The 24,913-nt window shown below is 43.3% G+C and overlaps 2 protein-coding genes across 7 annotated transcripts in view; one reads left to right on the forward strand and one right to left on the reverse strand.

Moving 5' to 3' along the window:
* Positions 1-5,352: 5,352 nt before the first annotated feature.
* Positions 5,353-10,341, forward strand: LOC308357744 (UPF0450 protein C17orf58). The gene is made up of 4 exons (XM_080827496.1): positions 5,353-5,488; positions 7,759-8,301; positions 8,551-8,742; positions 9,376-10,341. Exons 1-4 carry the CDS (start codon positions 5,413-5,415, stop codon positions 9,564-9,566), a joined length of 1,002 nt encoding a protein of 333 aa, XP_080683622.1. The 5' UTR covers positions 5,353-5,412; the 3' UTR covers positions 9,567-10,341.
* A 4,176-nt stretch (positions 10,342-14,517) lies between these two features.
* The window catches only part of BPTF (bromodomain PHD finger transcription factor), a gene marked incomplete at its 5' end in the record, with an annotated part of 155,877 nt that continues 145,481 nt past the window's right edge, over positions 14,518-24,913 (reverse strand). For all 6 annotated transcript variants that reach the window (XM_080825943.1, XM_080825941.1, XM_080825942.1 and 3 more), the window contains 2 exons: positions 14,518-15,436; positions 21,059-21,245. In XM_080825943.1, coding sequence (XP_080682069.1) covers positions 15,400-15,436; positions 21,059-21,245 — 224 coding nt within the window. In that variant the 3' untranslated portion in view covers positions 14,518-15,399. The remainder of the gene's footprint in view (positions 15,437-21,058; positions 21,246-24,913) is intronic.

Below are 24,913 nucleotides of genomic sequence, written 5' to 3' on the forward strand. Positions count from 1 at the left end.
TTATGCAAGATATCAAAAATTATTAGGTCAATTAATAGAACACTCCAATACCTCAGAAACCACCATGCAGCCCCTGCCACACTCTTTCCAGTACCAGCTCCCAAGAATATCCTGAATTAGTTTTGTCTATTTATGAACCTATAAAAATGAAATCACAGAGTATATGGTGTTTTGTGTCGGACTTTTTTTACTTGAGATCATTTTTATGAGATTGATCTACCTTTTGCTTTTGTAATTGCAACTCATTTATCTTCCTTGGTTTATGGCAACAAATGTGGTTCACAGTTTTGTCCCCAGGAGACATCTGGCATTGCTGGGAGACAGTTTGGATTGTCATAACTGGAGGTAGAGGGCACTACTGGTACCCAGTGGGTAAGGTGGGGGAGACTGGTCACAATCCTGCAGTGCATAACAAAGAATCATGTCAGCCTCAGTGTTAGTAGTGCTGAGGCCAAGAAACCCTGCTGTGGGGGCATCTGGCTGGCTCAGTTGGAAAAGCATGCCACTCCTGATTTCCAGGTTGTAAGTTCAAGCCCCATGGTGGGTGTAGAGATCACGTAAAAATAAAATCTTAAAAAAACAAAAACAAACCAAAACCCTGCTCTGTAGTATTCCAGTAGGTCACAATATATCCATTCCTCAAATGATGGGGACACAGAAAGGTTTACAATAGTTATGATTGTGAACAGCCTGAAATGTTCACAACTTAGGGTTTGTCCAAATGACAACGTATTATGCAGTTAAGAGATCTCACATTTACAAAGAGTTCTTTTTTTTTTTTTTTAAGATTTTATTATTTATTTATTTGACAGAAAGAGTTCACAAGGAGGCAGAGAGGCAGGCAGAGAGAGTGAGGGGGAAGCAGGCTCCCCGCTGAGCAAAGAGCCCGGCATGGGGCTCGATCCTAGGACCCGGGATCATGACCCGAGCTGAAGGCAGAGACTTAACCCACTGAGTCACCCAAGTGCCCCACAAAGAGTTTTTAACAGCATTTTGAACAGTTGTAATTGAATAAGAGCTGGATCCAAAAACTGTACGCACATAACATAAACGGGGAAGCCTTTCTGTCATGGTGTCATGCAAACAACACAGGATCTGAAGCAGAGTAGACACTGCCCACCCCCAGGGAACAACGATAGCCAAGAAGGAGCTGGAAAAAAATATATGGAGCTGTTGTAAGATGGGGAGGCATAGTGGTAGTGAAGCGAGGCCTATATTCTACAGTTCTCGTGTCTACCCTTTTATTTTCCAAGTGTTCCATTACAATAATGTAGAGTGATAGGAAAATACAGCAAAGAGTTAAAAAAACAACAATAACACAAAAACCCAGCTACTCACTTCTCCTGGACTCACTGTTGTCCGTGGGAGAGTTTGCCCATAGGGCACTGAGGCTTTCCAGCACTTTCTCCCATGGAGGGCCTTCCCTTGGGTGCCATCATGCTTCTGGGGCCTGGGTGGACTCAGGATCGCTCACACCTCCCCAGCCGCGTGTGCTGCTGTCAGCCTGCAGCGCCAGTCCTCCTTGGTTGAGACCGTGAACCGCAGTCATTTTTCAAACCAGAGTTTACGTGGCCTCCCCTTTCTCTCTAACAGGTACGGCTTCTTAAAAATTGCACTCAATGCTGTAATTGAATGTTATTTTCCACAGTAGCCTGTGAGCCACGTGAGGGGAGGATCGATGTCCTAACATCCCAGGATGGAGTCCGGTCCCTGTGAGAGTAAACCTCGGGGTTGTCTTTGAAAGTCTGAAGAATCTGGGGAGACCCTGCTCGCCATCGAGATGGTCCTGAAATCGTGACCACGATCTACCGCATGGGAAACAAAGCAAATATTGTACTCTTGTCGAAGGATGAGTGTGACTGAGATTTCTGGCTCCTAAAACAGTGCCCGGAATATAATATTTTGATGCCAGCTGGTGGACTAGAGTTCAATTTTGGCCGTAACCACGGAGAGTTAGTGCAGACCCCACTGTTTAAAGGGCGCGCCTCACAGCAATACCGCTATTTCCTACCGCCTGGTTGCAGACCCCGGGGGTTCTCTCGATCCCCCTCAGTTGTGCTAATTTTCTTTAACCAAGCACAGAACTCAGGAAAGCATTACACTTAATGATCACAATTTTATGATACAGGAGACAAATCAGGACCAGCTACACGGAGAGACATATAGGATGAGATCTGGAAAGGTCCCAAATGCATAGCTTCTGTGTGCTCTTTCCAAGGATTAGGGAACATCACTTCCCTAGCACATCACCGACCAGGAAGCTCACTAAGTTTTCATTGGGATTTCCTTAAGTAGGACAGATGGATTAAATCATTGGCCATCCAACTGAACCTAATCTACAGCCTTTTTTCCCTCCTTGGAGGTCAGGTGGGCTCGAAGTTCTGCCTCTCTAATTGTATGGTTGGTCCTTCTGGTGACCAGCTCCCTTCCTGAAGCTACCCAGGAGCCCTCCAAGAGTCACCTCACTAGCAAAACTCCGGTGTCATCTGGAAAGTTCATGAGTAACTACGACACTTCTATCACCTGGGAAATTTCAAGGCTTTTAGAAGCTCCATGCCAGGAACCTGGCACAAATTCTTTATTCTACAACACATAGTAGACACTCAATAAATATTTGCTAAGCGGAAAGAGACACTAAAAATGCCAGAAATTGGCAGGGGAGAGGAAGGCAGTTAGGCTCTTAGATTCTTCCACGTGACAAGTGTATATGCCTATTATGAAGACAGACACATTAGGTTACAAAAAACCAATACCGTCAAACATTCCAATCCTATGACAAACTCCTTCTGCTCTGGTTTATATTACCAAGCACCCTGATGATAATTTGACTTCCCATGTGGCTTGTGTATAGAAAGACAAGGCTAGACGGGCAGACATGAGCATGCCCGTCTGCCTGAGTCAGTTTCTTGTTGCAAATTAATAAAGTGGCATTCTGGCTTACGTGGATCTGTCTCTTTGTGCCTTCCACCTCTAGTGTGGTTGCTGAGCCAGATGCTGCCCAAGACCCAACCCCGGACTCTGGCAAGTTCGTCCAGGCTGATGCCTCCCAGGAAATCTCTAAGAGCCTGTGGGAGCCATCCAGCCGGCTCTCTGCCTCTACATTTCAGGGTGTGGGCTTCGGGGCATTCACAACATTCCTGCAACAGAAGAGTTTCGGGAACACCCCACATTGGATCTGGGTGACTTGAATATAATCTCAAGCAAGCAGGTATGTCTGAGATGTGGTTGTAAATGAGAAAGCTTAAGCCTAATTGATTTTATTCCACTTGACTTAAAGAAAGAGCATGTGAAAGAAGGGGATCTGAGGACATCTGTAAACTGGGCCTCGAGAACACAAGCCTCCAGAGGCTGGAGACACTGACTCTGGCATACACAGGCTTTGCAGTGACTGGAGAGGTTTACTCTTTGGAAGGAAATAGAGAACTCACTCTTCTAAAACCCGAATGAGGAAGATTAGCCCACCATGAGCTGCAATTCAATTTAGTGCTCAACAAGCAAACTTCTGGTTAATAATCAGATTGCTGAATCATCTTTGCTATAGCCTCTCCATTGCAAATTAGTAAGTAATGGTCTGGTTTATACATCTTCTTCTTATGAGTTTGCTTAATATGAGTCAGTCCCACAAATCTGATGCATTGACAGTAGTGAGTTTCAAGCTCAAGAAAGTTGAGGACCAGACTACAGAGGATAGTGACTCCCTCCAACATAAAATCAGCCTGTGACTAGTCAGCCAGCTCCTCTCTGGATGCATATATTTGCTTCACTGTATCTCTCAAACCACAGCACACCTAATTCAGGAAACTCTTCTTCAGTACTTTTAATTAAAAGTTTATTTATTTTTAGTCATCTCTACACCCCACATGGGGCTCGAACTAACACCCAGAGATCAAGAGTTGAGTGTGCTTCCAACTGAGCGAGCCAGGCACCCCTGCCCTACGGTGAATGATAGACATTCTCTTTGGATCCCCACTCTAGCTCCTGTTTTCCCAAGGAAGGATACTTTCCTTCAAAGCAGCTTGCTTTCTTGGAGATCTCGGCTATTAGAATATCTTTTCTTAAATTGGAATTAAACATGTCACCTTATAACTTATAACTGGTTCTTTCACAAAATATCTGCTTAGCCTCAGTTCCTGTGAAGGAACTCGGTGATGGAGCCAAGCCTTCTCACTCCCCTATTGTTCTCCAAGCTTTCCAGTGTCTTTTTTGAAAACATGATCCCCCCTGAATCTGGTCAGTCCACTAGCATTATTATTTTTGAGACACAAGATATTGCTGCAGCAGAAGTTTGTTATTTCTTTTAGCAGCTGCATCTCACTCTGGGCTCATATATTTCAGATAAAATGCCTTCACCTCAGTGCATTTCCCCTTCCTTTTGGGTTTGAGGCTGCTGAAATGAGATACATGTTGGTAAGGCTGTGGTGAGCTGATTTCCCCCCCTGGGTGAATGTTATTTCTGTTCAATCTCAGGAAAAGGGTCCTTTGCTCAGGACTCATATACAGAGTCATTTCAAGAATTCACACCTAAGGAGTGAATGAGTTTATTTTTCTTAGAAAGAAAGAGAGAGAGAGAGAGAAACAAAAGACCTACCTTTCTCTAGGAGAGGAGCCATCACGAGAGAGCCGGGGAGGTGTTTTTCTCATTTTTATCTTCTAGCACCTGGTTGGGTAGAAGGCACTCAGCATGGGCTTGATGAATCTAGCCAAAGAGATACTAATTTCAATTGAGAGAGGAAGGGAAAAAGAAGGAAAGAAAGAAAGGAAGGAAGGAGGAAAAAAGAAGAAAGAAAGAAAAAAAATGGAAAGGAGAAGAAGAGAGACTACTTTGCTCAAGGCTGTTTTTCCTTCTGGTTCTAGAATCTAAAAGTGGCATATATAGTAAAATAGCTTAACCAGACCTAGGCTTGGTTTCTCTCAGACCCCCTGACACATTCCCGGATGAATTTTCCTGTCATCTTGAATCCCTTCCACAAGCCCAAGTTGTCTTCAGCGCTAATCCGCCTATTTGTTGTTGACTTAATCTGGAAAAAACTTCCTATCACTCCTTCTCCCCCACCCTGTCCCTCAGCCCCTCAACACCCTTATTCTCTCCACTTGCCCCACCCTCCCCTCCCCCCGCCCCACTCCAGTCCGCAAACCCACACGGGTTTCAAGTTTAGGATTTGATGTTGTCACTGCCCACAGACATTCGCTGGGACAACTTCGAGAGGCCATGTGCTTGTCCCCCTTAGGAAGTGGGAGAAATCCCTGCAGCTCGGTTTTGTTCCAATGGTCTGTTCAGTGAGTGATTCCCGTTTCCCCAAAGGCTGCCCCTCATTAGCATGAACGGGGGTGGGGGTGTGGAGAAGGGGTGGGGGGAGAGAAAGAGCAAAAGCCCAGGCTCCGTTTTAGAGCCTGGGAACCGTGTCTACGAAAATGACAGCTAGAGCTTTCTGGCTCCTCTGTTTGATCGTTGGATCATCTCCCGAAGCCCCAGTGGCGGAGAGAAAAGGTAAGATCGGGGAAATGCTTGAGTCCTGGGAGAGGAGCAGGGGTGGGGTGGGGGGTTGGGGGGGGGGAAGGGGGAGAAGGCGCGCTGAAGGGCGGGACGAGAAAGGGGTCAGAGTGTGCAGGAGAGGGGTCCGTGTTCGTGTTCGAAAGGAGCAAACTGTGTCCCCAAAATTTTGTGTGTCCTGGCAGCCTTTTCGGAAAGAAGCCAGTTCAGCTACTGAAATGATCTCGAGCGAGCCGGGCAGGCTGGGGAAAACTTTGCATGTTAAGTAGTTGCTCCATCACAGAGGAGGGAAAGTGTCAAAAGGGGTCGCGGCATGCCTTTCGGGCGCCGTGCGGGCCGGGCTCGCAGGACGCGGCGGGCGCCGGGCACCGGGAGGAGCGCGGGGTCCGCCCTGCGCCGGAGCCGGGGTCCCGCGGGCGATCCGAAGCGCTGGGTGCGCCCGCCGCGTCTGAGGGCCAAGAGGAGCCCAAATCGGACATCTCTCCCCTCTGGCTGCAAGCCCCAGCGAATGGCCCGTGGGGGGCGGGGGGAGGGGCGAGTACCTGAGTCTTTAAAACACGCACACACAGTTTCACGCATGATATGAAAATAAGTTACTGAGGGAATGAAATAATGAAATCAGGGATTCTCTGCGGGGAGAGGTTTTTGTTTTGCTTTTCTTTGGATGTTCTTCTGATTCCCTATCTCTGGGAAAAACAGCTTCCGCACCTCACAGGGCAATTTACTTTGGGTTATTTTTCCACATGGAAATTGAATGACTTCAGTGGCATTTAACCCAAATATCAGACAATCTTTCCCATGACAACAGATGGTGATATCAATGGGGAAGCAGTTGTGAGGTCAACAGTTGTCAGGAATTGGATATCTACCAGAACTTTATTCAGCTGTGAATGGGACAACGTTGGACATAATGAGTCAGAATCAACCTCTCTGCAAAAACACGATCTAGAACCAGCTATTACTGCTGGGGGAAAGCTGATTTTAAAGGAGCTTGTCAATTGGGCAAGATAAATCCCTTTACATCAAGTGTTGCAAGAGCTGCACGTGGGCAGACCCAGCTCTTCCATGCAACAAGAGAGAAATGCGGAAAACCAGCCGTTGAGACCACAGAAAAAGAAAAAAGACAGGTTCTTGTGCCTCTTTGGAGGGCACTGGGACCCAGGCAAACGGGGAGGTGATATTGTGTAACTGGGCATGGAAAGTTGCCCAGCTTCCAAGCTGGCTGAAGTTTGCTCACCAACCTGTCTGCAGAGCTGGGGAAAATCATTAATAATTAAAAACAAAATTGTTTTCATGCCATATCATTTAAGAGATTTTTCGCCACCAGGGAAGGGGAAATCTAAGTGGTGCGCGTGTGCTTTTATACTCAACCAGGGGCCTCGGCCTCCCAGCCATGCTTTAAAAAATCTTTCTTAGCTGTAGTTTACTAGTAAGCGGTGTCCAAGAGGCCAGATAAAAATCCACTCACAGAGACCAAGATGACAGTGTAAACACGGATGGGAAAACCAAATAGTTCCGTTGTCAGGGGCGCTTAAACAATTAGGAGAACCTGTAATATGAGACCTTTCCCCCTGGGGTTTGCTCTTGGTACTTTCTCAACAAACTGTACATAGCAAAAAGGCGGATGTTTATATATATATTAAAGAAACGGCAAAAAAGAGTTTGTTATTTAACCACAGTTGACCGTTGTGTTTAGTCCTAGAACAAACAGGTTGTTGCAATTTTAAAAGCTATAGATTTTAAAAGGTTCCTTAACAAAATGAGATGGTCCCATGTGGTGAGAAAATTTTTCTTAGTTGGCCTCACTTTTAGAGGGCAAGACCCTCATCTCAGTCTTCCCCCGGGGCCTAGGAAACCTGTGCTCTACTCGGACCTGAAGCTGAGGCTTCCCTCCCCTTACCACAGGGGCGCCTTCCTCTCCCCCTCCCCTTCCCTGGCCTTCACTTCCAAGTCTCCGGCCCCCCCCCACCCCCCCCCCCCGCCCTCGCTCCTCTCGCAGGTGCTCGCTAAGTTTACATTGTCCCCATCTCCTCTCCCCTCCCAGGGCCTTTTCTTCTCCCGCCCCTCACCCCCCCCCCACCGGCGTCTCAGACCCTCCGCCCGCCTTCCCACCCCTCTCAACCTCTCCCGCTTCTCCTCTCCTCCCCACTCGGCCTCCCCTGCCCTCTCCACAGGGTCTCCCCTCCCCCGCGCCGCTGCGTTCCCACTTGGCTTCTCCCCTCCGCGCCTCTCCTTCCCTGACGGCCTCTCCTCTTTCTTCCCTACAGCGTCGCCGCCCCACAATAGGAAGCCCGACCCCGGCGGCGGCCCGAGTGCGGAGGAGACGCCGGGACCCCGGGCGCAGCCGGTCCCTGAGGTGCCGCGGCGGCCGCGCGCGGCCGAGGCCGCTCCCCGCGCTTGGTCCGACCCGCGACGCCGGAAGCCCCCGCCGCCCGCCGAGAACCGGGCCGGCTTCCGGGAGGCCGCGCGCGCGCCCGCCGGCCCGCCGAGCCCCCGCCTCGCGCAGGCCGAAAACCGCGCCTCGCCGCGCCGCGTGCCCGCGCTGGAGGACTCCCCGCGGCGCTCACGCGCCCGGGCCCTGCGCTTCCCGGCCGCGCGGTCGCTCGCGCGCGCCGCCGAGGCTCCCGCCGGCCCCGCCCACCCCAACCGGCCGCGCGCCGCCGCGCCGCCCCCGGGGCCCGAGCCCGCGCCCGCACCGCCCCCGCGCCTCAGCCCGCCGCAGAGGGACGCGGATCCCGGCGCCGAGCCCTGTGCGCGCGCCTGCAGGGTGGACCTGGACGAGCGCGAGTCCTACTGCGCGAGCGAATTCGGTGAGCCCCGCCCCGCAGCACCTCCCGGGTCCGGGCTGCAGAGCCCAGGCGGCGAGGCGAGCCTTTCCGAGCCCAGGCGCGTGCTGTGCTCGCAGACTGCCCTAGGGGAAACCCTAGAGAAACCCACTCACTCAATTCTGCGGTCCCCAGACCCCTGTGGACTATTTCGTGATGTGTGCAAAACTCGCTGGGGAAAGAGAGGAAATGAGCGTTCTGCATTTCTCCAAACTCTTTGTTTTTTGAAAGCAGCAGTGAACGGAATCGTGCATGACGTGGACGTGCTCGGCACAGGGATCCGGCTGGTGACTCTGCTGGTGGACCGGGATGGGCTGTACAAGATGAACCGCCTGTACATCACTCCGGACGGGTTTTTCTTCCGAGTCCACATACTAGTCCTAGACTCCTCCAGCTGCCATAAGCCATGCCCAGAGTTTAAACCTGGTATTGAAACTGATCTGAACACTTTATATACAGATTTTGTGCCACCACTTGTAACTTGGATGCCACAGCCCGGTCTTTTCGTTACCCCAGTACCGTTTCGGGCGGGGGGAGTAGTATTCTAAAATGGATAGAATTTAGACGACAGGTATTTCTGCCACTCCGATTTCCGCTCCGTCAGCCTCCCGTGCCTCTGGTTAAAGGTGGGAACGCATGGATTGGCACAAAGCGGGCACTCAGATATTTGTTGATACATGGAGTGACGAAAACAACGTTGCTAGAGGGGCACCGAAGAGGCTTTTAGAAAAAGTTTAGAATGTCTTTTTTGGGGGGGGGGTGGAATACCCACTCCCACATCTTTCTAGAGGTGTGCTCTGTTAGATCCTCCTGATTACATTGTGGTTAGGACCTTTGTACTGGGATGTTGGCTGGTAATAATAGGCTGATAAACTGATTATCTTCTAAAGGTCCCTAGACTGTTTCCACCTGTTGTTTGAGGGGGAAACGTCTGAGATTTAACAGGTGCAGCAAGATAACAGATTGAAGCTTAGGCCTTCCTTGACGGCCTTGCATGTTCTTACTGTTTCTTGGCATTTAAGACACTAGCGAATTTACATTTTGGTTACTTTTTTTCAGGAAGCAGGTATATTGTGATGGGCCACATCTACCATAAGAGACGCCAGCTCCCTACAGCTCTGCTCCAGGTCCTGAGAGGACGGCTCCGGCCAGGAGATGGATTGCTCAGGAGTGGCAGCAGCTACGTGAAGAGATTTAACCGAAAAAGGAACGGGCAAGTTCAAAGTGCCGTTCACGCCCAGTGCATTTGAAATGGACCACCCTCGCACTGCTGGATTATAAGAGACGTGTCGCATTCCGCAACAAGATAGGAGAGGTCTGTCTTCACGGAATGGGGTCTTCCTGTGAAGGAGGGCACACAGCTCCTTCTGGAACGGATTGTGGAGTTCCAACTCTAATCTCAAAGTCGCCACTTTCTTATTTGCAAAATGCCTCTTCAGTGGTATGCTTCTGAGGTCCCTGGCAAAGTTATTGGAGTCTAGTGGCATTTATTCACACAGCTCAGATAACTGACCTGTCCAGTTAGCAGATCACTGCTTCAGGTGGTTTATTTTTAATTATTTTAATTTAAATACATTCTTCAGTAGAAATAGTTCACAAAAAAGCATTTCCTTGATTTTAAATGTACAACTTTGAATAGGTTATATCACATTATCAAACCAAGTTTCATACTAAAACCATCACATTTTAAATTCTGTACATAACAGCGCACTAGTCAAAAGACATGTATGAAATGTCATTTAGATCAAAACACTAGGGTCAGAACTCAAGACAAGTATTCAAGTTTTACACTTAGAGTACTAACGGGCTTAATTCAAGCAAAATATTATTCAAACAAGTGTTCCTGATGTACCAAAATGTAAGAAATAGTTTATTCTCTTCCCTCCCTGCTCCTAAAAACAATTTGTGCCAAACTGGCAACTGTCCCAATGCTAAACGTATTCTGGGTGTATCTGATGTCATTTTTCTATTAAGACCGAGTATCCTGTTTGTGTTTGTAAAGTAGTAAATCTTGCCTTGAAATCAGATCTTGGATGCACCTGGTTTTTTTTTTTTTTTTTTAGCCTCATGGAGCTCTACAGGCTTAGGAAAAAGCCTTTCTCAAACTTACTCCAAAAACCCTGGAATGTATATTCAATGACAGCTTGCAAGTATGTGAATTTTAAACATTTTTCCAGTTGGTTTGGAAAAGGTTTAATCACTAGCTGAATTTAAGATTCATTTTATACTTGAGTCCACAAGCCATTTTAAGGTTTTTTTTTCAGAAGACCAAGCTGTACATCAGTTAATTTGGAACACGTGAAGAGAGACATGGATAATCCACAGCTGAAGATGACAGCCTAAGGAAAGATAAACAGGAACTGCACCAAAGAGAAAAAAACAAACCCAGCCTATCCTGGTCTCAGAGGAGAGGTGCTCAGGGAGCTCATGAGGTGTCTTTAGACAGTCTTTAATGGCCACATAGAACAGAAGCACAATACGTCCTAAAAGATGTTTAGGACAGTAGAGCATCCACAAGGAAGCAAGAGTGGAAGACATGACATCTGCCTGTGATGGGAGATACTCTTACCTTATTTGTTCCAGAGGGCAGACAGAAAATAACATGTGAGAGCTCCTGACTCTTCTGTGGTAAAGCATCACTGAGGGAGTTTTGGAGAATTTTCCAAAAGTGAGTTTTGCCCAAACTTACTAAAAATCATTCTAGGATTGCTTCTTGGGAATGAATCAACTGCATTGATTATAACGCGACCTACTGGCAATAGAGTAAGCGGAGATTGAAGAGCTTCTGGCTTGTGTGTGTGTGTGTGTTTAGGATAAACATTAACTGAGACATAAATAGCACCAGTCACAAAAACCAAAGATGAATTTTTAAATGTGAAAAGGCTAAGCGGTGATCTTGAATAACACAGTGATAAAAATTGCAAAATGGCCAAATAGATAAATTACTGGTTGGATGGTCGTGAGTTAGAATGTGAAGAGTTAAATCACTTTTACATAAGCCTGAGGATTAGGGTTTGATTAGACCACTTTGATGATACTAAGTTTCTGAAGAGTTTTGGGAGCACACCCGATGCCAGAATTGTGTAATCTGTATGATAGAGATAGGTCATACGGTTAGTGTGTACACACGGGGAGGGCAAACAAGCAGGCCAGTTTTATAGAAACTGCCCAGAACTATGGCCGTCATTCAAGACCAGGTCTCGATGAGAGACAGGTGAGGCTCAAACGAGGTAGAACAGTGCTGGGCAAGGGGGTCTGTGCCCTGGAGGGAGCGACCAAACCGATCATCCTAGGTTAGGTGAAAAAGGTTACAAAGAATCACCTTTTCAATATTCAATCAGTAGCTTGGATACAGTCTTAACTTTATGCAAAACTGTAAGTAGCAAGTTCATTGTAGTTCTTAATCCTTTTGTCCTACTGGAAGATTTTTCTTAGCACATGGATTTGTGCTCCAAAGACCATAAAAAGCTGTGTGCACGTGTAAGTCCCTCATCAGTAAAATACTCCACTGCCTTCAAGAGGAACCCAACAGCATCCCTCCTTTGAATTAAGCTCTTAGAACTCAAGAAAAAAAGTACTTGTTTTGCTTTTAGGCCTATAAAAATATATACTCTTATTTGGTACAAACTTTTAAGTTTTTTAAGATACCAATTGGCACTGTTTATATTTCCCTTCTATCAATTTTAAAGTTGATCAAACACACGTATGCACAAACACCTAAAAACTGACCCAGCAAATGCCGCCCCATTTCGGGTCCAGAACTTTATCATTTAAAGCTTTTCTTTAAATTTGAATTTGGTCCGAATTGGATCAAATGGGGGTGTGATCATATAAGAAATGTCTTTTCCGGTAGCTTACTCGAAGTATCCCAAAGTATCTCAGAATATTTCATATTATTAAACATACTCAGCTGGCTCTCTCCACACCACCCCCCGCCCCCCAGCCGCCACCCCTCTCCTCCCCTGCCCAAGCACACACAAGACACTGCTCTGTCCACAAGATCGCACCATTCTCACTTTCAGGACAAGAAATTGGAGGCTTCCAAGAGTGGCCTCAGTCACGAAGAGTGGGAGCTACGGTAACCGTGTAGCTAGCCCTGTCTAGCTCAGCCTGTCCGTATGTGCACGTTTAAAAGGTCACCACCAGGCTGGCTCTCTAATATCAGAAATACACACAGATGAATACAAATAAGGAAAGAACCTCAATTTACAGATTCTGGGAAAGTAGATTATGAACAACAGCACATCTCAGGGTCTCTAAATAACACTCCAGACCATTTGAAATATTAAAAGACAATTGTTTTACTTTGGAAAAGATCTCTGGAAGTTCACAATTTTTTTTTTTTTAAACCTATTGCAGGACATTAACTAAAATACAAATCCTGCAAACTCTGGGTGGGAGAAAAAAGCCTTACCAATATTATGAAAATACTGATTAGGAAAGGTTTTCAAGGATTGTGAACTTGGCAGATGAAACATAACAAGCACCGAAAATACTTTTAGCCAAGGAAATCTACTGATGCAAATTACATGTATTTACAAGCTTAAAGACTGGGTAGAAAATCCTAACCATGTATCACAAATGTACAGTCTACTACTTGGATTATTCAAAGTAAAAGAGCTGTGATATGTTTATCTTATTGGATAGCAGGAACTTGTCAAAGAATACTCCTAGAAAAACAGCTTTTGAAACCCATTATGTGTTATAAGAATGTTTTTCAAAAATTACTTCTGAAACAAGACTAAAGCTCTGTAGTTGATAAAACTATAAAATGTCTATATAGTGATAGAAATTGCAAAAGGCTTTATACTATTAAATACACATATGAAATTAGTATCTTCCTGGTCTGAGGATTCCCATAAAATTTATCTTTTTTGGTACAATTTGGCAATGCCAACGGCTCCAGAAAATATATCAACCAACCAAACCACTATTTCATTAGAAACTGCACCAAATCCAATGTCAAAAACATTACTTTATTTTTCTAGGATGAAATGTCCTATTACGTACAAAAGGAATTGCTGTTTAGAATTTGCCACAATCTGTTAAAAACATAGCAATCTATTGCCTACAGGTAGGAAAGTTCTTGCCGCAACAAGTTTTAAATGGTTAAGCCCATATATATCTATATCTCTCTCTATATATATGAATAAATAGTACAGAAATACTGTGACGTGACGAGATGCAGAATGATTTTATAATTCATTAAAATGTAGGATTCTTGCATCAGCACAGTGCATACAATAGGTAACATTTTTTTTTAAAGTAAAAGGACAAAATAACCTGTATTTGACTACTTCCGTGTTAGTTATTTTAAGCAAAACTTTGTTTCCATGTTTTCATATTGAGCAGTTAGTCTCTTTAAGTTTGTAAGCACAGGTTTGTAAGTGACATTTGTATGTACAAAAAGGAATGGGCTTCATGAGATAAAATTAACCCAGAATAACCTGCACACCTGAGTCTGTGATAAGGAAGAACTGGGAACTGGAGCAACATTGTTCGTTCTTTTAAGAAACGAAGGTCCGGGAAAGGTTTTGCATAGCAGGGTGATATTAAACAGAAGGAAACTTTTTAAAAACATGATTTGACAAGTTCCAGAAACTGGCAGGACAAAGCTAACATGAATTAGTGCAAAATCTAGTAAAACTTTTGCAAAGCTGCATAAACCAACTATGGCAGATCTTACAGAAGCTATTATTACAATGCGGTAGGTAATACAACGTGTAAGGTTAGAACACCGAAAGGAAAGACATGCAAAATACACCATCCTCTGCTGTTTCTCCATTTCCCCCCTACTGCTTACACTACTTTTTCTTATGTGGGAAAAAACCCACAAACAACTCAACCAACCAACAAAAAAATACAAAATGGATGAAGTAATTTAAAAAATGCCCCATATAAACTATAAGTAGCTGTCCGTAACTGCTAATTTGCCTGGTATTACGTAATGTACAGATGAAGGCAATGTGTATTTTGCCACATTACCCTTTAGTATGATTAACTGATGCAACAGGATTAGCACCCCTGAAGATTCTTCTCTGATGGATGACAGTGGGCTGGGAACTAGGAAACGAAGGGCCACGACTGCCCTGGGGAAACCCAGGTGCGATTAGATTCTCCAGCCTGTTATGTACCTTGCAGCCCTCCCTTTCCCCTCAAAGGCTGACAGATAATCATTAGCGCACATTCAAAGACACCATCTGTGGGAGAAAAATGATCTCCATTTATTTTGTTTCATATACATCCATAGTTGAATTTTAATACAAAAAGAAAAAAATTAGAATCTGACAAATGTTTACAAACAAGATACCTTCAAATAGATTTTACTCAGTTTAGCCTGGTGCAGAGTAAATGACAAATTGTACTGTTATATTCAAGGCAACAGAGTCTGTAGTCCAGGACCACTTAGCCCAACCTTTATGCAAGCTTAATTTTTATCTACCATGAACAATAAACTCATTGTTGATTCCCAGTTGTGTGTGTGTGTATGTGTGTGTGCACATGTGTACATAGCAGCTCCTTTCATAGAAAGAAAAGACATCTAGAGGTCGTCTTGTACTTTTACCTACAGGAATCATGATAAGATACAGAATGGATTACATGTAACCGGGGCTGGATTTTATAAGAAAAAATAATTAGCTGACAAATGAGGGCAGCAATAAAAAAGCGTCTTTTTTGCAACAATAAATAAATACAGTCAAAAGTTTTCTGTGAGACTCTAAACCAGCTTCTTCACTGAAGAGCAGACGTGGCATTTCCATGGAGTTACACTTGACCCCATATTATCTTTTTTTCTTGCTTTCTTTTTTCTTTTTTTTTTCAATAAACAAAGTTTTCCCGCTTCTGCCACAATAGTAAAACCATTTGATCTTGACAAGATAATGGTGTCGTTGACTTTGCTTTTCCCTTGTCCGTTGGACAAAATTGGCCAAGAATATAATTGGACTGTTATGACCAATAAAAACGAAGTTTAGGTCAAGTCTTGTCAGGATAACCTGACTAAAAACATCTGGCTCCTTAATTTAAAATAGTTCAGACAACCAGATTCTTGCTGTGTTTTATGTTAGGTTAACACGCTGAACTTTAAGAAGCTGTAGACTGCAGTTTGTTGTTATGAGACCTACAGAATACAGAAAAAAGGGAACAATTAAGCACCCTTCATTTTTTAAAACAATGATGCTTTATGTGGATGCCAAGGTCGGTTTGTCTGGGGGAAGCAGCCATGTTCTTTCATTCGCCCTTGGCAAGCAAATATATGAGAATGAGTAAGAAATTTTTAACCTAAAATAGAAATTTTCACTGTACAAAGAAACATGACAGTTCACTGGAAAAGGCCATTATTAAAATATATATATATGTGTGTGTATATATATATCTATATATATCTATATTCATCTAATAAGAGTACACATTTTTAGCCAGAGGGACAGATAGAAACACGTACAGAAGCATTACCATTGTGGCCAAGACATGTGTGTGTGGGTGTGTGTGTGTGTGTGTGGTACGCTTATTTACACTGATTTGGGGGAATATAAAGAAAAAATTATATTAAAAAAAGAAAAATAGCAGTATTAAAAATCACATTTGTCTATTAAAGTCCAGAAAGTCTCCTTTCTAGTTTCACAGTTTTATTCACAACTTTCGTTAGTAAAACCAAATTACTGTACAGTTACCAGGACTAAGTCAAAGTATGGTCTATTGCAATAGTGTATATAAATACAGTATTCCGGGAGTTTACAATTCTTAAATACATTGTTCAACATGGCTGCTAGAATAAACTGTTTACTACTATACATATATTTTTAACATTAAAAAATTATATTAACTAATATGAACTTTTAGGGGGCAATTTTGAATTAGGTAATCACGTGGTACAATAAAAGATAGAGTGACCCCAACATCCAGTTCTGATTCCAGTTAAAAATTCAGACTAAAGATATCAGAATCTGTAAGAAAAGAAAGAACATGGATGGTATAAATGATGAATTATAACAAAGTACAGTAATGAAAATAATGTGCAAACAATGCTGGAGATCATAAATTAAAAATGGGGAAAATATGGCAAAGAAAAAACCCATAAATCAATTAAATTTCAATGAATGGCTACATATTTGTCTCATTCTGCCTTTACCCTGGAAATCAACACAAATTCCCTAAAATTTCACATTTCATAAAATTGGGTAAACTTCTCAATTTGTTCCAATATTTCTTAATGAAAATGATGTAAACTCAAATAAAATAAAAATCTACAAGAAATAACCAGATGGCAGGCTCTCCTAAGTGGCCCCTCTACTGTGTAGAGACTCAGCCCCTGGGCCTCCTCTCCTTTCCCCAATTCCCTCGTTTTGTCACAGGCCTGAAGACGCTCTCCTCTCCGTCAGCTGCTGCCAACCCCACTCTGAGTTCTGCCTGCAAGCCTGGCAGCAGGATGGGATTCAAATTCCCCAATTTCCACCTCACAGTCACCACCAAGGGCTAAAGCTTTTCCAATTAAAAAAAAAAAAAAAAAGCGATTTTAGAAAGAAGAAACGCATGAGGCACAAATAAAAAAGACTTAAAATGAGTTGTGGTCCTCTACGCTACCCTTTACCCCACCTGAAGTCCAGGCTCCCTAGGACCAATTACTTTGAACTTCTTGGGTAGGTAGATTTCTTACACGCTATTTCTTTCTTTTTTTTTTTTTTTTTTTTATCAACTTTGTATTGCTTCAGTCCTGCTGTGGCAAAGGAGAACTAAGCTCACATAATCATTTTCCAACCTCCTTTCCTGAATTCAAGTTTTACTTCTAATTTTAAATTACATCTTTCTGTGCTTTGTCAATAGGTTGGTTCTAAAGGTTGAAAATCAATGTACTGTTTACACTATGAGGACTATGTAAATATTTTTCTCCTTGTGGCACCTACTCGGTTGCTAAGAGGGCATTCTTAGCATTCCTATTCAACTCGTAGTTTTTCATGGAATCTTGAACTGCCTTTCATTTTTCCTCTTACATTCTTAAGCTAATTATCTAATGTATGAATCATTTCTCCTCCCAGACACCTTCCTCTTGGGAGAGTTCCATTCTCCTGCTCCGGTCTGGATGGCTTGCTGCGTTGGCCTACTGCACAAATGACATCCTGGGTCAGAAGAACTCATAGTTTTCTTGAACCTCTTGTTTCTTGGATCTAAGACTTTTTGTTTTCTTGATTTGCTTCTTTATTTTGCTAGCGCACATCTTAAAATAACTTGCTAAGAAAGGACACATGGGAAGGAGGGCCTTTCTGAGCTCATGACTGAAGATGTGCTTTTTCTGCCTCTGCACTGGACTGTTTGGCTGGACACAGAATTCTAGGCCGAAAATCTTGTTTCTTCAGACTTTTAGATTTATTCCGCCAAAGTCCTCTAGCATTCCATGTCGTTAGAGAAAAGGGTGACACCAGTCTAGTTCTTGTTACTTTATAGGTTCTTCCACCTTCTTTAGAAATTCTGAGGGGGGCTTCTTTAAACCTCGGCATCTAGGAATTTTAACTGATTATATGCGGGATGGACTTTTTTCCCTTTGTCCAGCTGGCTTATTATGTTTATCAACTGTCCTCATCATTCCATTCCCCACTCCATCTCCTTACTCCACAAGAATGTAAGCTCCAGAGGAATTCAGTATCGCACACACAGCAGGGTCTCAACAACCATTTGCTGAACGAATGAATGTGTTTTCCTTGGGTTTGAAGTCTTGTGCCTCTCAGCTGCTCAGGGAGTTTTTTCCCTATTAGTCTTTTGATGGTTTCTTCTCCTCAGTCCTCTTTATTCTTCCTTTCTGGAATTTCCACTAAGTGAATACTGGATATGCTACAGTGTATTTTTTCCTTTCATATTTTTTCATCTACTTGTCTTTTTGTTCTTTACATTGAGAAAGTCCTCGATTTTAACTTTCGCTGCTTATAGTTTAGATTTTTTAGATTTGTTTTTCCTAGCCACTCTTTCTGATTTTCCTTTATTCCTAATATCCTGTTAGTCATGTTGTAGATTTAAGATCTTTTTCTTCTTTTTTTAAATAAACTCTACCCCCAATGTGGGCCTTGACCCCAAGATCAAGAATTGCAAGCTCTACAGACTGAGCCAGCCAGGCGCCCCTAAATTCAATTACCTTCTAAAATTTCTCTTGGGACATGATTTAGAGTCTTGCTTTGTCTTTTTCAAGTTCTCTTTTGTTTTCTCTGGAATTTATTTAAATCCTTCTGCTATCCCTTGACCTTTCGCTTTTACACTGCGAGCTTTCCTTATACATCTGGCCATCCCTTGCTGGCTGTTCACACTTAAGACGAGTAAGTTAAGAAGGGGTGGCTGGGTGGCTCAGTCGTTATGCATCTGCCTTCAGCTGAGGTCATGATACCAGGGTCCTGGGATCAAGCCCCACACTGGGCTCCCTGTTCAGTGGGGAGCCTGCTTCTCCCTCTCCCACTCCCCCTGCTTGTGTTCCCTCTCTCGCTGTGTCTCTCTCTGTCGAATAAATAAATTCTTAGAAAAAAAGAAAAGGGGGCACCTAGGTGGCTCAGTGGGTTAAAGGCTCTGCCTTCTGCTCAGGTCATGGTCCCAGGGTCTTGGGATCGAGCCCCACATCGGGCTCTCTGCTCAGCGGGGAGCCTGCTTCCCATCCTCTCTCTCTGCCTACTTGTGATCTGTCAAATAAATAAATAAAATCTTAAAAAAAAAAAAGGAAAAGTAAGTTAAGGGATCAGACAGGTGCCTGCAGAGCCCTACATATGTGTGCAGGGCTGACTGGCAGGTGTTGCCTTAGATGAGGGCTCCTCAGTCTCAACACTACTGACGTTCTGGGGCTGGGGAGTTCTTTGCTGCGGGGGCTGTCTTGTGCACTGAGGATGTTTAGTAGCATCTCTGACCTCTATCTATTAGATGCCAGCACTACTTTCCACCTCTCAGTATGACAAAAAAAAATGTCTCCAGGCACTGCTAAGTATCATGTGGGGGGTATGAGTATGGGCAAATTATCCCCATCGAGAGCCACATCTTTAGGGTGACAGGGCTGTGGACCTAAGCAACCTTAAAAAAAAAAAAAACTAATCGGCTAACCAACTTTTACTGTATTCTTTTCTTATTCTGAGTTCATCCTTTTTATTTCTTTTTTTTTTTTTAAGATTTTATTTTTTATTTGTCAGAGAGAGAGAGCACACATGCAGGCAGAGGCGGAGAGAGAAGCAGGATCCCCACCGAGCAAGGAGCCCGATGCGGGATTCCATCCCAGGACCCTAGGATCATGACCTGAGCCAAAGGCAGCAGCTTAACTGACTGAGCCACCCAGGCGTCCCGCATGCCTTTTTATTTATTATTATTTTACTAGGGGCTTCACCATATTGAGTAAATCCTCTTCCACCTTAGGTTTTACAGCTAATGGGTTAACAGGAGACGATACAAATGGGAAAGTATTACAGATTTTGTAAAATCTCTTCGTCCTTGATCTAGAGGCTGCCTACCTACCTGGTTTTCTACCTTCCTTGCCTACACTTTTTGATTCCTGAGCTTGTCCCTCATCTTTAGTTTATGTAAAGTGATGCTAAAACACAGCTGTTGATCTACCTTGCTGCAGGACAAGGACAGAGACAACACCCTATGGACCGTCCTGAGAGGAAAATAATGAAGCTGAGCACCGCCTCTTACACTTTGGTATGCAGAGCTCACCAGGTAAGAGAGATGGCCAGGTCCCAAACTAGCCAAGATCTACCCAGTCTGGCTATCTAGGGAGGGTCAAGCATGCGAGCTGGTGGATGGGGGATGGTGACCAGCGAATCTCAGGGCTTCGAGGGGTGGCAGTTATCACCAGAAGGAGAACGGGCTTCTGTTGGAAGGAAGGAAGTCATGGGCTTGAGAAGCATGGACTGAAAGTTCAGACACTAGAGGTTGAAAGGAAAGGCCTAGTTTTGCCCACAGAGAAATATCCACAGAAATAAACCATTTTATGACTTCAAAGATACAGCAAACATAAATTAAGAAGAAAGTACTTACATCCCTCTTCCAGGTCTTCCCCTTACTCTACCCTCTACAACAGTCATTTTTATCCTTTTGCAAACTCAATATGGGCAAGGGCTTGGGCTTACTACTACCTCTGTATGTGCCCCCACGGCATTTCCTTAAATAAATAAATAAATAAATAAATAAATAAATTGTATTAGGTAAACTCTATGCCCAATGTGGGGCTCAAATTCCTGACCCTGAGATCAAGAGTCGCAAGCTCCACTGACCGAGCCAGCCAGGCGCTCCTGCCCCACAGCACCTCACATTCCACACGCATCTGGTAAGTGTTTTATTTTAAAAAATAACTTTTAGGGGCGCCTGGGTGGCTCAGTGGGTTAAAGCCCCTGCCTTTGGCTCAGGTCATGATCCCAGGGTCCTGGGATCGAGCCCCACATCGGGCTCTCTGCTCAGCGGGGAGGCTGCTTCCCCCTCTCTCTCTGCCTGCCTGTCTGCCTACTTGTGATCTCTGTCTGTCAAATAAATAAATAAAATCTTAAAAACAAAAAAGAACTTTTAAATTTTAAGCAAATCACAAACTCAACAATGTCTCATGACTGAGTCTGTCTTCTTGTCCTTGGCGGTATGTCATAATGCTAGAGTCTTGATTTTTTTTTTTTCCTTCAAGATTCTTGATTTCAAGGTTCAAATTTACCATAAACAGCACTAATTCCCTAGACAAAACAGTACAGAATTTGAGGAACTGGCTTACTTCCGAACACTGAAGACACATGCTCACCTGCTAGCCTTGAACCCTTTCAATTTCTGTACAAAGAAGGACTCCAGAACTTCCGCACACTGGTAAAAAGGCGAGTCACTCGGATTGTAGTAACGACAGTTATCAAAAATTTTGGTCATATCTGCCACAAATTCCGTCAGCTTTTCATAGTATCGTCTTTGTACTCTTTCTTCCATGGTGGCAAGGTCTTAAAAACACAAAATGTAAAAACATTTTCAAAGCTTTAAGGTAGATCCAATGTGAATATTGCCCACAGTTCTGACTCACAAGAATACAGATTTCCTGCCCAAACAGTCCAGGACTGATACACCAATGGAAACTACTTAACAATTCACGAAGAAAAGAGGAGCGCTTCTCCAATTTTGTTTTTGATTGGGGATTCTAAAATATAAATCTTGGCTACTGTTAAGAAGGTACTTTTATTTTCAGTTAACTACAGAAAACAGTCCTTTATTCAGCTGGGTTGAAATAAAAGAAGCTACACCAACACCATCAATATACATCTAAGTACATTTTTACATGCGAACAATTACCTATATACGTTACATGTACAAAGAGAAAGAGGGAATCCAAAATTACAAACAAAAAATCTTTGTGGTTTTGTGGTATCTGTATATCTGTATTAGATTTTAATAACATAATTTATTATTTATTTTTATTGTTACTGTATATTGGTAACAAGTGATACTGACTTAACACTTAAGGTGGCAAGGATGTAAAATGTCTTTTTAAAGTAAAGGGAAAAATATTAGCTGATATGAATAAAAATAGTATGTTAATAGTAAAGGTAGTATGCTGAAATGACTAAAATAATTCAGGTGGCACACAGGTAAGTGCTTTTGAATATACTGAACTAAATCTACCTGAAATAACATTACATCCTAGGAGAAAGTTGTGGTTGAAGGAAAATTCCATATAGAATTTTTTTTTTTAAAGATTTACTCATTTGAAAGAGAGAGAGAGAGAGAGAGCATGAGAGGGGAGAAGGTCAGAGAGAGAAGCAGACTCCCGTAGAGCTGGGAGCCTGAGGTGGGACTCAATCCCGGAACTCGGGGATCCTGACCTGAGGTGAAGGGAGTTGCTTAACCAACTGAGCCACCCAGGCGCCCTCCATATACAATTTTACATAAAAAGCTGGTGATCTCAAATCAATCCAGGATTGACAAACTCATAGGTTAACAGTTCTAAACTAAATCTCAATAATTATTTTGGAATTTGAGAAAATGACTTTTTTAAAGATTTATTTGAGAGCGTGAGAGAGAGAGAAGAAGAGAGAGAGAGAGGGTGTCTGCAAGTTGGGGGAGGGGCAGGAGAGAGAATCTTCAAGCAGATTTGGTGCTGAGCACGCAGCCCGATGCAGGGCTCAATCTCACAGCCCTGAGATCTGGACCTGAGCCAAAACCAAGAGTCAACTGCCCAACCGACTGAGCCAGGTAGGTGTCCTGAGAAAATGATTTTCAAGTCTAAGTATATCTAAGAAACACTGAACTATAAAAGCAGTAGGAGAGAAGTTAATCTATCAGACATTAAACATATGAAGCTATGATAATGGACAGTGTGGCACGTACAGGACGACACCAACAGTAATGGAACCATACTCAAAACGGGAACAGACCTAACTGCATTCAGTATAAGAACTGTATGTATGTTGACGATGTCATTTCAAATAAGCAGCAGCAGAAAAAAAAATCCCTTAATAAAATGGGTTGAGGCAACCTTCTACATATCTGAAGAAAAAATTCTACCTCACACTAACGCCAAAATAATTCTAGGTGGATTAAAATTTAAGGACAACAACCTGAGGGTTTTGAAGGGGCGGGGGTGGGCGGTGGGAGGCTGGGGGAGCCAGGTGGTGGGCATTAAGGAGGGCACGTATTGCATGGAGCACTGGGTGTGGTGCAAAAACAATGAATACTGTTACGCTGAAAAGAAAAAAAAAAGTTCAAGTAGAGGTTATTATGGATTTTGTTGTATTGAACATCTCACTGTGATGGTAAACAGGTTTTAAAAAGTACATAAAAAATTTGAAAAGAATAAGAATAGTGGGAATGAATTAAAAATAAAAGTTGTATCTATGACATTAAAAAAAAAGAAAAAAAATTTAAGGACAATAGTGAAAATGGTTAAAAGGTACTAAAAGGGGCACCTGTGTGACTCAATGGGTTAAAGCCTCTGCCTTCAGCTCAGGTCATGATCCCAGGGTCCTGGGATCGAGCCCCGCATCGGGCGCTCTGCTCAGCGAGGAGCCTACTTCCCCCCTCTCTGCCTGCCTCTCTGCCTACTTGTGATTTCTCTCTCTCTGTCAAATAAATAAAATCTTTTAGAAAAGTAAAGAAAAATAAAAGGTACTAAAAGACAAACATTGTGAATGTGATTAATCATTGAACTGTGCATATTAAACAGTTGTTATATATATATATATAATATATATACATATATAATTTTTTTTAAAGATTTATTTATTTGAGAGAGGGAAAGAGAGAAAGTGCAAGCAGGAGGAGAGGCAGGGGGAGATGGAGGAGGAGGAACCAGACGCCTGCTGAACATAGAGCCTGACATGGGTCTCGATCTCACAACACTCAGATCATGACCCAGTATCAAGAGTTAGATGCCTAACCAACTGAGTCACCAAGGCTACCCCTGTTATATATATATATATACCCCTGTTATATATATCTTAACACATCCATGCACCCATCTTTGATAGTTCCAGTTTATGTAGATAAGGGAAAAAACATCTGCAAACATGCTCCTAGCCTGATGAAATTTCAAGCAAGGCTTGGGCACATCTGCTGTGTGCGGTAGGTCCAGTAAGCTGTACAGGAAAGAGTAAACACTTAACATAGCACTTAAGTTCTGCGTACTTACTGCCTGGCTAATTTTAATAATGTATGTGAACAGTGCTTGGACATTTTGTGATTCCAACTTAATGAGACAGCCATTAAAAAGAAATTACTAGAGGGGCACCTCAGTGGCACAGTCTGTTAAGTGTATGAATCTTGGTTTTGGCCCAGGTCATGATCTCAGGGCTGTGGTGCAGAGCCCTGCATCAGGCTCTGGGCTCGGTGCAGAGTCCGCTTGAGATGCTCTCTCCTTTTCCCTTCCCTCCCACTTGTGCACTTGCTCTCTCTCAAAGAAACAAAGAAACAATGAAAGAACAATCTAGGAGAACATATAACTGAGTATTTATAAATCTGGGGAAGGGCAGAGGACTAAAGCATGACTCCAGAAGTAGAATTTATAATAGTGAATAGATCTAAATCCAAAAGCGTTAAAAATGATCATATGCTGGGGCGGCTGGGTGGCTCAGTAGGTTAAGTGTCCGACTCTTGATTTCAGCTCACTTCATGATTTCAGGGTTATGGAATTGAGCCCAGTGTTGATTCTGCGCTCAGCAGAGTCTGCTTGTCCCTATCCCTCTGCCCCTCCCTGGGCTCACACATTCTCTCTCTCAAAAAAAGTCAGTATAGGACTTCATTTTGAAGCAGGCTTCAAACTGATCTCATGACCCTGAGACCAAGACTTGAGCTGAAATCAAGAATCCAATGCCCACTGACTGAGCCACCTAAGTCAGTCCTTGGTATATAAAAGAGCCCTTAAGGAACAGTGACAACAATATGAGTATCTAGAGAAAAAAACACAAAATACATAAATAGGAAACTCACATAAAATTCAGACAATAAGTACACATCACTAGTTACTGAAGTCATGCAAAGCCAAAGAACCACTTTCTTTATCCAAGTTAGCAGAAATGAAAAATAACACATCGGCCTCTCTTCAACAATTACCTCCAAGAAAGAGTATGAGTGGCAATACATTTTATACTTTACACTCTGCACCTCTATAACACCTGTA

Source organism: Martes martes (assembly GCF_963455335.1).
Source record: "Martes martes genome assembly, chromosome: 16".
Classification (NCBI taxonomy): Eukaryota; Metazoa; Chordata; class Mammalia; order Carnivora; family Mustelidae; genus Martes; species Martes martes.

Bases quoted from the DNA above. Each gene is read 5' to 3' on its own strand.
- LOC308357744 (XM_080827496.1), top strand. From the start codon at position 5,413: ATGACAGCTAGAGCTTTCTGGCTCCTCTGTTTGATCGTTGGATCATCT. The intron at 5,489-7,758 runs GTAAGATCGGGG...TCTTCCCTACAG, and splicing joins CCCAGTGGCGGAGAGAAAAG to CGTCGCCGCCCCACAATAGG. The intron at 8,743-9,375 runs GTATTGAAACTG...ACTTTTTTTCAG, and splicing joins ATGCCCAGAGTTTAAACCTG to GAAGCAGGTATATTGTGATG.